Source organism: Orcinus orca, chromosome 2, assembly GCF_937001465.1.
Source record: "Orcinus orca chromosome 2, mOrcOrc1.1, whole genome shotgun sequence".
Taxonomy (NCBI): Eukaryota; Metazoa; Chordata; class Mammalia; order Artiodactyla; family Delphinidae; genus Orcinus; species Orcinus orca.
Window position 1 is genome coordinate 123,389,565 of NC_064560.1, and position 16,074 is coordinate 123,405,638.

Below are 16,074 nucleotides of genomic sequence, written 5' to 3' on the forward strand. Positions count from 1 at the left end.
GTGATAGCTACCAGCACACCCTGAGGAAAGATGTGACTTGTGTCCATGCACATGCAGTCGGTATAGGGATGCTCCCACATAAGAACACATCTTCAAGACTGCCACACGTAACTGTTTCACCTAAATTCATAGAGGCAGAGAAAGTTAAGTAAAATGAAAAGGCAGAGGAACTGCTCTCAATTGAAAGAGCAAGAAAAAAAAAACCTGAAAAAAAATAATGAAACAGAAATAAACAATTTACCAGAAAAAGAATTCAAAGCATTGGTAGTAAAACTGTTGGCTGAATTATGGAAAGAACAGATGGACAATGTGAAAATTTTAACAAGGAACTAGGAAATATAAAAAGGCCTGATCAGAAGTGAAGAATTCAATAGGTGAATTGAAAAACACACTAGAAAGAATGAATAGCAAACAAGATGAACCTAAATAGATCCACACCAAGACATATCATAATTAAAATGGCAAAAGTTGAAGAGAGAATTCTAAAGGCAGCAAGAGAAAAACAAAAAGTCATACACAAGGGAAGCCCCGTAAAGCTATCAGCTAATTTCTTTCTTTCTTCCTTCCTTCCTTCCTTCCTTCCTTCCTTCCTTTCTTTCTTTCTTTCTTTCTTTCTTTTATTTATTTTTGGCTATGTTGGGTCTTTGTTGCTGTGCGTGGGCTTTCTCTAGTTGCGGCGAGCGGGGACTACTCTTCGTTGCGGTGCACGGGCTTCTCGTTGTGGTGGCTTCTCTTGCTGTGGGGCACGGGCTCTAGGCGCATGGGCTTCAGTAGTTATGGCTCACAGGCTCTAGAGCATAGGCTCAGTAGTTGCAGCGCATGGGCTTAGCTGCTCCGCGGGATGTGGGATCTTCCCAGACCAGAGCTCGAACCCATATCGCCTGCATCGGCAGGCGGATTCTCAACCACTGCGCCACCAGGGAAGCCCTATCAGCTAATTTCTGAGTGGCATGATATGTTAAAAGTGCTGAAAGGGAAAACCTGCAACCTAGGATATTCTACCCAGCAAGACTATCATTCAGAATACAAGGAGAGATAAAACCTTCTCATCAAGGAAAAACTAAAGGAGTTCATCAATACTAAACCTACCCAATGTTCACTGCAGCACTATTTACAATAGCCAGGACATGGAAGCGACCTAAATGTCCATCAACAGAGGAATAGATAAAGAAGATGTGGTACATATATACAATGGAATACTACTCAGCCATAAAAATGAACAAAATCATGCCATTTGCAGCAACATGGATGGACCTAGGGATTATCACACTGAGTGAAGTAAGTCAGACACAGAAAAACAAATATATGATATCACTTATATATGGAATCCCAAAAAAGGGTACAACTGAATTTATTTACAAAACAGAAGCAGAGTCACAGATGTAGAAAACAAAGTGGCGGGGCAGGGATAAATTGGGAGATTGGGATTGACATATACACATTACTATATATAAAATAGATAACTAATAAGAACCTATTATATAGCACAGGGAACTCTACTCAATACTCTGTAATAGCCTGTATGGGAAAAGAATCTAAAAAAAGAGTGAATATATGTATATGTATAACTGATTCACTTTGCTGTGCACCTGAAACTAACATAACACTGTAAATCAACTATACGCCAATAAAAATTTTAAAAAAATACTAAACCTACCCTAAAAGAAACGTTGAAGGGTCTTCTCTAAGTGGAAAAGAAGTAAGAATCTATAGGAAAGGGAAAATCCCACTAGGAAAGGCAAATATATAGTAAGGACTGAGGATCAACCACTTAAATAAGCCAGCACAAAGATTAAAAGACAAAAAAACTGTGAAAACAACTATAACTACAACAAACAATTAGGGGATAAACACGAAGATGTAAAATATGACACCAAAACCACAAAATGTGGGGTAGGGGAGTAAAAGTAGATCTTTCAGAATGTGTTTAGACTTAAATGACTCCCAGTTTAAAACAAGTAGATATAGTTATAGGTCAACATATATGAACCCCATAGTAACCCCAAATCAAAATCCTACAATAGATACACAAAAAATAAAAAGAAAGGAACACACGCATACTACCGAAGAAAACCATCAAACCAAAAGAAGAATCCTTCCAACTGCCTGTCTGAACTGAAAACCCAAGGGGGAGTAGTTTCAACCAACTGGTGTTTCTCACAGAGGGTGGTGGTGGGATAATAATCACACTGTAAAAATAACACACTATATTTATCGATGCTTTATAGTTCCTATGGTGGTTTCACATGTACGCTGTCTCATTTCATCTTCATAGTGATGCTATACAGTAGATATTATTATTCCCATTTTACAGACAAGAAAGAAGAAGGCTAAGAGGAATTTAAAAACTTGCCCCAAATCACACAGAGATGTGGTGAAGCTAGTGTTCAAACCTAGGTCTTCTACCTTCAAGCACAATGCTCTTTCTGCTACATTCAGAACACTTAAAACACAAAAAGCAAACAGGTTTAACCAAAAAGGGTACATGTAGCCATGCTAGGAAGATTAAAGAGTGTGATTATGGCTCAGTATCATAAACGAAACCTCAGAAGTTTACTAAACCCTGCTGCTGGGGGATACAACTTAGTCTACTTGAAGTTTTTCTAAAGCCAATGAAATATGGAAAGAGAATTCACAAGTGGACAAGTTGGTCTCAACACAGAAAGAGCCTGGCTCACTTGGCTCCATCCCCTACTTCTACGGGGGGCCCCTTCTCATCAGCAAAGGGTTATTCTAATTGTGGCTCCATAATCTCAAAGGATCTTGGATTCTGCCACAATGAAAGGGAAATGAAGGGATCACATCAACACCAACAATACCATCATGAGATGGGCCCTAGCGATGCTGTAATACTTAATGAGTTAAAGGCCCTACTCAAGGTTGTAAGAATTTTAAGGTACGGTTCCTGTTCCACTAAAGCATCTTGGTCTCATAAGCTTAGAGCTGTTGTTGTTATGTGTGCACACGTACACGTGTGTGTGTTCCTAAATATCTGCTGCTCTAGAGAAGACCTATAGAAGTAAGAGTTAATAATACTTAACCCACACTTCTGTCCAAATCCAACCACCACCATCTCTCTTTTACCTGCCTGTAGCTCAGAGACATTGCTTAAAAATAGGAGACGAAGCATTTCTTTCCAAATACCCACAGGAGAGGTCATATCCTGATAATGGTCTTGAGACAGAAATGCCTGATAACTCGTCCTACTCTGGTGTTAGGTTTAGAAGATGGTCTGTGCCAGGGTAATCTGAGATATAGATTCTTACTCTCTCATCCTGTATGTTTAGGAAAGGGTCCATCAAAACACCTAAGACATCTATGTACTGAAGAAGTAAGAGGACCCAAATGAAATGGAGAATACATTATGGCACCGGGAACAAAAGATGAGGAAAAGATACAACACCCTCCATATTAGAGCACAGAGGTTTCTTCATGGACACTTCAGTTACAGGCATCACACAAGAGTGACAGAACCATGAGCAAGATGAGAGGAGGCAATGTAAGGGCAGGAGAAAGACTTTGAGGGACTGTGTGTGTGTGTCTGCTGTGGAGGGGTGCTGAGGTGGAGGACCGCAAGGAAAGAAAGCAAGGTACTAGCTCATAGATCGGGCTCTCCATTCACGAGAGCAGGAAAATACAAGAGGCCCTCAAATGTCCTTCTAAGTCAACCAGTCCAGCACCCAAAGGAGGGAAACAGGCTGTGAGTGGGAGCATTTAATTTCCAGTTCTTTGGAAATTGAACAGAAAGGGCTAGGTTCAGTGGGCTTAGGGACCACAATGGAAAAACCCTAAAAGGGGAAGCAGTCTGGAGAGAAAAAATTTAATTGCAAAGTACCATACAGCTGTTTAAAAATAAATTGTTTATTTTGAAGAGGAACACGGTGATTAAATATCAAGATTTATAAAAAGTCTACATAGTATCTTTGAACCCCATCCATCCATTTTCTATCCACGACAGCAATGAATCTCTTTATTTTCAGGAGTAATATTCTAAATATTTACCAACAGACTGAACAACTGAACAGAACGGACAATGTGCCCGGCTGTTATGGTAAGAACCAGCTGAATATCAGCCCTACGTCAGTTCTGTATTTGTCGTTAGAGATTTTTGTTAAGTAGTATCCATTTTCCCCTCCTTCTTTAGTTAAATAGTAATATGTCTACTCTTCTCACTCTCACTTTTTCCCACTTAAAATATGTTAGAGTCTTCCATGTCAATATATACTTTCCTCATTTCTTTTTTAAACAGATGCTTAGCATTCCATCGTGTAGACATACCCTAATTTGATAATTCCATCATTGACGGTCACTTAGGTTGTCTTCAATCTTCCACTGTTACAAACAACGTCCCAATATGTAACATGGTACATAAATCATTTTTCATGTGTGAGCATATCTGAGGGTAGGCTTTGAGAAGTAGAACTGCCAAGTCAAAAGGTATGTGCATTTGTAACTTAGATACTGCTAAATTGACCTCCACGCAGACCGTAACAATTTACACTTTCACAGGCAATGTAGAAGAGTGACGTCTATGCTACCATACTGCCAATAGTGTTATCAAACTTTTGTAATTTTGCCAATCTTGGATGTGAAAAAATGGAATTTCAATGTAATTCATTTTGCATTTCTCCCATTTTGAGAGTGTTATCTTTTCATATGTTTAAAAAGCAGCTTCTGTCACTGTTCATATTATTTGTCTTTTTTATGGGATGTTGGTCTTTTTTCTTAATGTCTAGAAGGTCTTATACAGAACATAGATTGAGCTTTTGTCTATGAAAAGAGTTGCAAATTTGGGGCTATGACAGATTTATTTTTATTATTTTAAGGAAGTATGTGCTAGTTAACACGTTATTGAGCTTTTAAATGAAGAATGGAAGTTGAATTTTGTCACGTGCACTTTTTAGCATCTAAAGAGATAATCATCTGAGTTTTCTTGTTAGAGATGTTAATAGTGATGAATTATATTAACAGAATTCGCTATATCATATCATCTTTACATTCTGAGAATAAACTTCATTTGGTCTTAAAATGTGCTGTTTTATTTAGAATTTTAAAACTATAGTGAGACTGGTCTGTAGTTTTCTTTCTTTTTCGGGGGGCAGACAATCTTTTTCAGGTATTTATATCAGTAAAAAGAATTTAGACATTTTTCTTCTTTTTGCAAAACTTTTCATTGGAGAGAAAGAAAAAGAGAACAAAAGTTACTGAAAAGACAACTTATTGGATGCTTGGCCAAAAAGAAAAATTGAGTAGATCGGTGCTTTGTGACCACCTAGAGGGGTGCGATAGGGAGGGTGGGAGGGAGACGCAAGAGGGAGGAGATATGGGGATACACGTATATGTATAGCTGATTCACTTTGTTATAAAGCAGAAACTAACACACCATTGTAAAGCAATTATACTCCAATAAAGATATAAAAAAAAAAAGACTTAAAGGGGGTTGAGTAGAAAGGAGAAGAGAGAAAAGGAGGAGGTGAAAAGGGGGGAGAAGCAGAGAGGGAGAGGAGAGAAAGGGAGAGGAAAGGGACAGAGGGAGGAGGGAGGGAGGGAGGGAGGAGGGAAGGAGGGGAAGTGAGTGGGAGAGGAGAAGATAGAGAAACTGATGGGGGGGGCAAATATGTGCTCTTGACAGAAATTTGTGGGGAAAAAAAACTGATTCAAACTAAATCCTTTCAGATAAGAGTCTACTTAATAAGCCTCTGATAAGATGGCTTTCTCCACCTTCCAAGGATTACTGCTCTGTTACTTCAGTGACCTGGAAATCACAACAGATTATCTTAACTCTCGGCCATCTGATTTTATTTGGAGCCATCCCTGCTGGTACTTTTTTGAGTAGTGATGTATATAAGAACTCATTTTGGCCCATGTAGAGTGTGTGTTCCCCCAGCCACAGTTCTTCCTTCCACAAGTTCTGTAAAGAATGTAAGAATTATTTCCTTTCACAGGTCACGCTGTCCAGATCAATGACCTGTCCTGATCTCTGTAATCTTAAGGCGTGAATATGGTGACTCAGATGGTTTTCTTTCTACATTCTGGGGGTTGAAGTGATTACCTAGTAACCTGCTCTTATTCTACAGTTTATAGAGGTTCAATTACAACCTTTATCAATCTACTCTGAGCTAAGTATTTATGAAGAATGGATTTATGTATATCTGCAACATAGAAAGATGCTTTGATATCCAGAAGACCTGACCACAGGCATGCACTGTCGACCAAAGATGCATTTTACCACATTCTGGCACAATTTACCAATACTAAAAAGGATTTACACAGGAAACCCATGTGGCGGGGTGGGGGTGGGGGAAGCCTGCAAGCACTCTACAAGACTCAGGTTGTTTGTTCATTAATTAAAAAAAAAATTATTAACACCGATTATGGGCCAGGCTAAGCCTATATTATGTTGAGACAAGAAAATGCATAGGACTAGACTGACATAGTCCCAGCTATCACGAGGTATGCAGCTACATAGATAATTCTTTTTGCATTCAACGTGCGAAATCAGAGTTATTGTTTTTTTTAAGCTTGGTAAATCTATCTACTCACTTTTTACTAGAAAAGAGTTTCTTGATGTTAAGAATATCTTTAATCTCAGCCGGTCAAAGAACCTCAGAAGATAAATGAGGACTAACATGGCTTATTCAGATTTACTTTGATTTGGGTCCACTCACGGATGCTAAGTAAAACTAATGGAGAATGAGATAAGGCCAAGTGTGGGACAGTGTTGGTATTGGAACCAGGTTAGGTTCCAGCCCTCCCTGCCAAAGCTATAAATACAAATGACCAATTTAACAGCATGAAAAGACCACCCTAAAGATCTATACCTGGGATCTAATCAGTTGTTCTGCGCCTTCTCTCAATTACAGGATCCCTGCCATGTTTATGGGGACTTTTAATGCGAGCATCACATTTTTGAAGGCCGTATCATTATGACCATGTTTGATCTGAGGGTGGAAAAACATGAGCTCAAATAATGCCTGCACAAGGTCACTCTGAACGGAGCTGTAAACTGGAATCAATAAGAGACTACTGTGGAAAAGAAAACCACGTCAGGGAAAGGGCTCAGATGCCATGGAGGCTGCAACGCTGAAAAGGGGTGCCGTTAAAATTACTTTCGATTCTGCGAGGAAAGTGAAATTAGTTAAGAGCAAGTTTTGTTAAGTAACACTATTTAAGGGCCTTTGGAGAAGGGAAGAATGATAAAAGACAGAAGGACAGGCACGTCATCTCCGCTTGAGTGTGGCAACAGGATATGATTTACATAAGAACATTAAATCATCATGATGGTTAGAAGAACTGAACTGCAGCTCATATGAAAATCAGCCTAACCATGAATCAACTGAGTCACAACGCATGTGTAGGACTTCTCAGGCGTAAAGAAGGCAATTGCTTAAGACTTTCCGAGTGATGGGCCCCTAATTGAAAACTGGCTTTCCTGCTAAATACTACGGAAGTACAGAAGTATCTTTTCTCGTTTATGATTATTATATTATACCCTGTGCTCAGATACTCCACAACTTCTCATTCTCTACCCCTTCTTTGGGGTATCTCATTCACTCCTATGACTTAAACTGCTATCCTCTATAAAGTCTCACCCAGCACTCTCCTATGAGCCCAATATTCTACCCGTGTGTCTCAAATGTATGTCCAATCAACGTGCCCAAAGTTTACGTCATTGTATTCCATCCCAAATGGGTCCTCCACATCGGTATCCAGCCAGTTATTTGAGTGAGGAAAAGGAGAGTTATCCTCTTCTCCTCTGTTTTTTTACTTCTCATAGGTCATCTAGTCCTGTAACTCCAAAAAGCTTTATTGTTAGGTCCCTTCCTTTCTTATTTTTACTGTGATTGCTTTTGCTCAAGTTCTTACCATCGTTTGCCTGGACTGCTGTAGGAGAGTTTGACGGACTGGATTCCAGTCTTTTATTGTCCCAACTCTTCTTTATATTGTCTTAGTTATAATGTATTTCTTTTTTAAAATGTATTTTTATTTATTTATTTAGTTTTATTTTTGGCTGTGCTGCACGGCTTGCGGGATCTTAGGTCCCCGACCAGGGATCGAACCTGCGCCGTTGGCAGTGACAGTGTGGAGTCCTTCCTAACCACTGGACCTCCAGGGAATTCCCTATAATGTATTCCTTAACAACAACAAAAAGCAAAATGATCCCAACACACCAACATCACAACAAACAATCGAACGTGAGCATGTCGCTCCCATACATACTATTTTTCAAAGGCTCTCAGTGGCCTGTAAGACAAAGTTCAGATTCTTTAGCAAGTCACATTGTGACCCTCCTCTCCTTTTGGGTCTTGTGTTCTTTCCATACGCCCTGTGATATAGCTACACCAAGTCTCTTGCCATGCCCCAAACATGTCATGTCTTTCATCCTGAGCTTTGCAGTGTTTTCCTCTGCCTGGAATGCCCTTTATAACTTGTCTGCTGAGAATTCCTAACCTTAAATTTCCTCATCTGGACAACAGGGTGATAATAGTGTTTACTTCAGAGAGTTGTCATGAAGACAAAGTAAAATGATCTGTTCCCCAAGGTGCCTGGTATATAGAAGCAACCACCAAATGTTCGCAGTCATTGTCACTGCTTGTCATTGACATCACCGTCATCTTTGTTTTTTTCAGATCTGAACAAAAACATCTCCTTTGCTCAAAATCTTCCCTGACTTACCTGGAAGTGTTAGTCATCCCTCCTCTCTGCTCCTATATGCCTAATTACAGTACCATCTTACATCAATTTCGAAATGGATGGAATTTTCATCGTTTAGCATCTCTAACACTGCGGTCCCTCGTGTCGTCTATGACGTGTCATGGTTTAATCGGCAGCAATTTCTGTTTCTAAGTAGTACTTGGAATAATGCTGTTTCTTATGAGTGGCATATCAGATGACACCTACACTCACGATAACTGCCATAAAAACTTGATTATCCAGAGTGGGTAATGCACATTTATAGATGAGAAATCTCACATTTTCTATGAATCCGTGAACCATCTCCATAAAAATAAGGGACTACTACTTGGAACTCTACAGTAGCCAAGAGCTATTTCATTTGTATATACTGCAGTGTAGCAAGGCACCGCCTCCTGAACCACAGAGGGGTAGCCTGATGAAGTAGCCTGCCGCCACCTGCTTCAGGTAAGCGCCCCTACCTGAGAGCCAAACAATGGCCAGACCCAGAGCAAAAGTGGGGAGGGGCTAGCTTGTGATACTGGGTCCCAATAACCCAGGATTTAAGCTGAGAAGGTAAAGCGGTAACGTGGAGAGGAAAGTGAGGGAACGTGATGGGAAAGGCCAAGGGATCTTACTTCTAGACAGCCCTGTCCAATAGAGCTACAATGCAAGCCACAGATATAATTTTAGATGTTCTCGTGGCCGTGCTTAAAAATGAAAAGAAACAGGTCAATTAAGATTAATATTATATTTTACTTATTTAACCCAATATATTAAAAATACTATTTTACCATGTAACCAATATAAAAAAAGCAGAAATAAAATATTTTGCATGTTTCTTGGTACTGTCTTCAAAATCTGGTGTGTGTTTGATTCGTGCAGCACCTCTCAGTCTGGATTAGCCACGTTTCAACTGCTCAGCAGCTGCATGTGGCCAGTGCCTGACACACTGGGCGGCACAATTCTAGACTGTTCTTTCAGTTAACTAATGAGTCAACAGTAACACAGGTATTTCAACAGTGGCTCTTTTCACCACATGACATTGGCACTGTTTAAGATTTATTTTTATATTTTAAAATTCATTTTAGAATAGTAATTTTCCTCCAAATTCTTTTTGTGTCTCATTTTGGCTGACTTTGTTTTAACCATAATTTGAGGCTATTCCTATGTCCTTCCCATCTTCCCTTCCCTCTGTTGGTTAACGGAGAGGTGGCTCCTTTATTCAATTACAGACCTTTCCCCAGGAAGACGGTCCTTGAGAGAGGGACGAGGGGTCTGTGGCTCATCTTAGGATCGCCAGCGTCTGTCACAGTGCCTGACACATAGCGGCTCTGACGAAATACCTTTGAATACCCATTAAGAGGTGAACTAAGCTTGACAATAGTGGTTCTCAACCTGGGCTGCACACTGGGGTTACATGAGGAGTGAAAAAAAGAAATGCTGATACCCGGTCCCACCACTAGAGATGCTAGTGGTAGGTCTGGAATTTGGCCCGGGTGTTGAAAGTTTTAAAATCTCCCCGAGGTGATTCTAGTATGCAGCCAGGGTTGAGAACCCCTGCTCTAGGGCTTTCTTAGAACAGCTTATTGTGGACACATCCTTGCGATCCTGACTCAAGGTCCAGTTTGCCTCAACTCGATTCCCTCCCTCAGAACAGATCACACTTTCTTAAGAAACCTGGTAGAGAAGAAGCTAAAACAGAACTTCCAAGAGTGATTTGCAAATTCCTTTTCCAAGGCATCAAAGATTTTCAGGGTTCTAAATCTCTTCGTATTTATCTTCTTCCAACAAAAAGAGAAAAATTCACAACATAAGTGTTTTAAAATGTTAGCTAATTTGAAGAGAAAGGATCCTAAGGCCATTACAGTATATGAGCCAATAATACCCAGACATAATCATTGCAGAATTTTCTAGATATAGAATAATAGCAATTAAATATAGAAATGGATAGCCAAGATATGGAAGCAACCTAAATGTCCATTGACAGATGAATGGATAAAGAAGATGTGGTACATATATACAGTGGAATGGAATATTACTGAGCCATAAAGAAGAATGAAATAATGCCACTTGCAGTAACATGGATGGACCTAGAGATTATCATACTAAGTGAAGTAAGCCAAAGACAAATATCATATATTGCTTATATGTAGAATCTAAAAAAATGATACAAATGAACTTATTTACAAAACAGAAAGAGACTCACAGACATAGGAAACAAACTTACGATTACCAAAGGAGAAAAGCGGATGGGGAGAGGGATAAATTAGCAGTTTGGGTTTAACATATAACAAAATAGATAAACAACAAGGACCTACTGTATAGCACAGGGAACTATACTCAATCTTTTGTAATAGACTATAAGGGAAAAGAATCTGAAAAGGGATATATATATTCACTGTGTTTTATATTTACTGAAACTAACACAATATTGTAAATCAACTAGACTTCAATAAAAATTTTTAAAAATTTTAATTTAAACAAATAGAAATGGGAAAAAGAAAGGAATGGAATTGAAATACACATGAGCCTCATTTCAAGTTCCCTATACATATATCAAAAGTAGAAATTATTAATTGGGGGTCAGCAAAGGGAAATATTTCGTGCGCTTCTTTAGGCCATTTAGGTTATATTTACATAAAATAATCATAAAGCAATGCATCTACTTTAATAAATCATATATAAAACCTAATTTTAGCCACATAACCCGTAAGTGTTGGTATTACTATCTGCTCTCAAAATGATACTTGGCCTGATGGCATTATGGCACTACTTCCATCATATATAAGGTTCAGCTATGGCCAAGAGAGAATTCTGACTTCTGCTTCAACACAAATGAGACCTCATCCAGGAGGAGGGAGCAATGAACTCTGCACCAGGAGACCAGCTGGAATGAAGTTTCTCTGACTCATGGACTGAGAATTTCCCTGCCAATTTCCAAGGTGGTTTGGCCATACTTTACCCTGCTTAATGGTCTTTTGTTGATGGTGTGGTATCATGTAGCTTAGTAATAAACAGAAACAGCATGCTGATATACCCCTAAAGGTTCCTACATGCATTTCCTCTGGCTTTCTAGCAAAGACAAAAGACCCCTCTAACTACCCCACACTTTTTTTTTTCTTTATTGAGATAGTATTGACATGCAGCATTAGATTAGTTTCAGGTGGACAACATAATGATTCCTTATACGTATATATGGTGAAATGATCGTCACAATAAGTCTAGTTAACATCTGTCAGCATGCAGACTTACACATTTTTTTCTTGTAATGAGAACTTTTAAGATCTACTCTCTTAGCAACTTTCAAATATACAATACAGTATTATTAACTACAGTCACCATCCTGTAAGTCACGTTCCCCATGACCTATTTATTTTATAATGGGAAACTGTGCCCCACACTTATTTTTGTTTTACATCTAGGCTGAATTTGAGAAACCAGAATAGGAAATATCCAAAAGGCATTAAACTTTCACGTTCACTACCAGGGCTCAACAAAAGTTCCCTAGTCCTGACAAAACCATGGAGGAAGGAATATAACTCGGTAAGATTTTTAAGTCAGTACTGGGTCTCATGCGTATCACTTCCATCCGATAACCCCAGAGGGCTGACGGTTGCCAAGTGATTGGATGTGTGACATTCACCTGGTCCCAATTTTCCTTCCTGAAAAGAATGGAAAATACAACACAAGTTTCCAAACTGCTACACTCGTAAAACCAGAAAGATAATCACCAACTGCCTGCACAACTGCATAAGCCTTGCATGGACGTCGTCTGTCAGTTAACAGGGACTGAGGATCCTCTTGGGATCCGTGCAGAGACAAAGAGAGAAAGGCTTCTCTCGCAAAGTTTACAGACACAGGACAGGAGTGATGTTAAAGGATTTAGAATCTCACAGCAGATTTAAAAGGTGATACAAAGGTTACAGGACAACTCCATCTACGTTGAGTACGGCTCCACCATGGGAAGATGGTCTCATGGAATCGTCCGCTAGTGCTCAGGCGGGATGCACGGGGCGGTGGGTGTCAGAGAAAGACGGAGAAAGGAAGGACGTTTCAGAACGTCCCACCTCCTACCTTTCTGGAAGAACTCTTTGAGTCTGTCCTTGAACGGCTGCAGATACTCCTTTGGTGACTCCTTACACACCACTGCCATCTGTTTCTCACTTGCTGTGAAGAGAAGGGGGCAGTTAGACTTCCTCAAGAACACGGGTTTGCTGAACTTATGCTCTATGCTCTACGCTTGGGTATTAATACTGCAAAATTCTTATGCATCATCGTTTATCCAAATTACAGGGGAAAGAGCAGAAACAAACAAATAATTAGCTCACTTTACACCTTTCTTCAGGAACAGGGAAATGCATCACCTTCAAGTTTTGTTTTGTTTTGTTTTGTTTTTTTTAGAGACACGGCAAAACCTCTGACTTGGGACAGGTGAAGTACTCTGCTTTTGGTCTCTCCAAAATAGAGCCAAGAACTATTCAAGGACTAGTTCTAGGGAATTAAAGGCCCAGACCCTCTTCAGATTCAAACTCTAAAAGTGGAGCTTAAAATAGATTTTGCAGAAATTCTCACCAAACTGGCGATTCCTCAAAGTGACACCCACATCCCAGCATGAGAACTAACCCCAGGTTAGGGAGGACCGAATCTCTCTTCACTCCCGTTCACCGCCCCTTCCCATTAACACGTGTGAAACATTTTGTACGTAATTTACTTCAGACAGGATATCTGGAATTTACAAGAGGTTGCTTTTTTTGATAATCAGGCCGCCTCAAATTAGATAGTTCTGACTTGGTGACATGGAGGCCACAATAAACCGTCATAAAAAGCAGTTAACCCAGGCAAGAGGCATTTTCTCAAGGTTTCTGTATGTTTGTGCCAGTGGCAGAAATGCATTGGGTAAAAAAAGGCTTCATTTCTCCAAAGCTAGAGCTGAGTCGTGATCACTTTTGTCTGTTGATCATGGCCAGAAATTACTGACATGTCCTTATTCAAGAGAATATATTAAAGCATTAGATTTTCGCCCGGAAGTCATGCCACCTGCTCCCAAAAATAGAGAAAGATATATTCTTGGAGGAATTTACAGAAGCACAGAGGTAAGGCATTTTGGAAGAAGACGGTTAGAAAGGATTCCTTTATTTATGTTGGGAAATTTGTATACAAGAACTTGGTGTTTCCAAAACTAGCACCCCAGAATGTTTACTATGTAAGGCAATCCACAAGCACGTCAGCACTGAAGCACAAACAAGGCAAAAGAGGTCACTCAAGGGTCCCTCGGAATTAGCTGCCTGACACTTTCTCTTACAATACTGCCAACTAGATTGCGGAAATACTAGGCATCTCTGGGAGACTACCAGATTGTGCTGAAGATGAAAGCATGATGTGACAGAACTCTGTCAAGTTCAGCATCAGCTACATTCCCAGAATCAGCTCCGGGGATTCCCACCTGTGATCACGAGGCTGATCACAGGACACAAGGGCCTAAGTTTAGGCTCTTCCTATTGACAATGTTATTTTCCAAAAGTTTTTAATAGACCTTATTTTGAATATCTGTGATTAACTATTCTGATAACCATACCGGTGCTATCTAGGAAACCCCGTCCATTGGGACACAAAGACTCATTTCTTTTTTTAAAATGATCTATCTTACCTGGAACAAATTCCTTAAAACCAGCCAAAACCATCATTTCAAAACACTCCTTCCCCCCCCCCCCACGTTTTTACCTTTATTTTTCAGTGTATTTGTCCTCTCTACAATGACTACTTAATAATTTTCTACTATTATCAGATTTCCCTTTACCTCTTTCCTAGTAGATGGGCCTGTGGCCAAACGATAAGTACCTCCCTTCCCACCACTATTCTGTTCTCAAAATAATGGCTTTGGGCTAGAGTGATATCAAGGACAGAGAGGAGAGGGACAGGGTATATAGAGCTGGAATCTATTTCGGAGGTAGGACAAATTGCTGATGCAGTCGATGTAAAGTTGAGGGAGAGGAAGGATGAACAAGGTGTGGCTAGGAGTGCCATTTACTGAGATGGGGGAGAGGTGAGTGTATTGGTTTTTTTTGTTCTGTTCTTTTCTTTTGTTTTAAGGGAGAGGAGATCAAAAGTTAACTTTGAAACTTGTTTTCCCTGGTCTCTGCGAATTACAAGGCAAGATCATCCAGTGAAAACAAAGAGGGAAAGGTACACAAAAAAGATGAAACTCTTAATGGGTTCTCGTTGCTCATTCAACTGAATTCAAACTCCCAGGCCTGAGATTTAAGGCCTTTTCCATGATGGTACCATTCTACCTTTCAGTTCTATTTCCCCATATATTTGACCGATGAAATCAAAATTATGCAATGTTTCCAACTTATATAAACCAGTGTTCCCAGTTCCATGCCTTCATTCATGGGGTTCTCTGCCCATCCTGCTCTCATCCCAAACATACCTTCTACCGCATTTGACAAAGTCCTGTTCATCCTAAAAAAGTTTCTCTGAGATGCAGCCACCACCATAAAACCTTTCCAATCCAAAGATTTTGCATCTTTCAAACATCTACCTTCCAGAGAGCATTTATGTTTTACCTTTAATTATATTTAGTTGTGTATTTCTATTAATCCCTGCAAAGCCATTATGCAGGATTCATTTACACATCTCCAAACTTCTCCAGAGACCTCCATGCATACCTGGCCAAAGCAACAGATCTCCTCACCTTAACTAGCTTCTTGTGCAGAGGAAGGTGGAAAAAAAATTAGCAATGTTGACCCAGACTCCGAGCGGGCTCTCCAGGGGTGCAGTATGACCTCCTTGTCTCTTTACTCTTTTCCCTCCTTCCCAGGAAGGTACATCAAGGGGTCCTAGTCTCTTCATTCACAAACCCTGTGACTGTCCCAAGCTGATGTGAAAGGGCTCAGTGTATTTTAAAGACCCTCCCCACCCCATAAACATCCACCACTTCATGCTGTAAGGCACAAGAAGGTCATTCTCCTGACTGAGCAGTTATGACAGCAGGCCTAGAAGCAGGAGACTGGTCAGACACACTTTGGAAGAGGCCTGCTTTCAAGAATCTACCGTTTTCAATGAACTTTCATGACCACATAAGCTTTTCTGATGATATCCAGCCATGATTCTGAGAACACAGGAAGCCATATTTATTCTCACAATATAAATTGGGAGAGGCCTTTAAATTCTTTAGCCCTCTACTACATTCAAATTCCAACAATTCCGTTTATAGAGAACTATTTTTCACGAACACAAATAATATATGGTGAGGCCTGCATTTTGGTAAGAGGACATCCTTGAAGCCCTGACAGTAATGTCTTCAAGGTTACTTCTCCCTAGCAAACGCAAAGCCCAAGGCACAGCTTCTTCTCCTAAATACACAAGCGAAGCCTCCACCTCTGCCTGAATTAAAAG

General features: G+C 39.9%; 1 protein-coding gene across 2 annotated transcripts in view; it reads right to left on the reverse strand.

Annotated features, from left to right (window-relative positions):
- Positions 1–16,074, reverse strand: part of FMN1 (formin 1) — a 424,285-nt gene that overhangs the window by 88,751 nt on the left and 319,460 nt on the right. For both annotated transcript variants that reach the window (XM_012534548.3, XM_004274037.3), the window contains one exon: positions 12,751–12,843. In XM_012534548.3, coding sequence (XP_012390002.2) covers positions 12,751–12,843 — 93 coding nt within the window. The remainder of the gene's footprint in view (positions 1–12,750; positions 12,844–16,074) is intronic.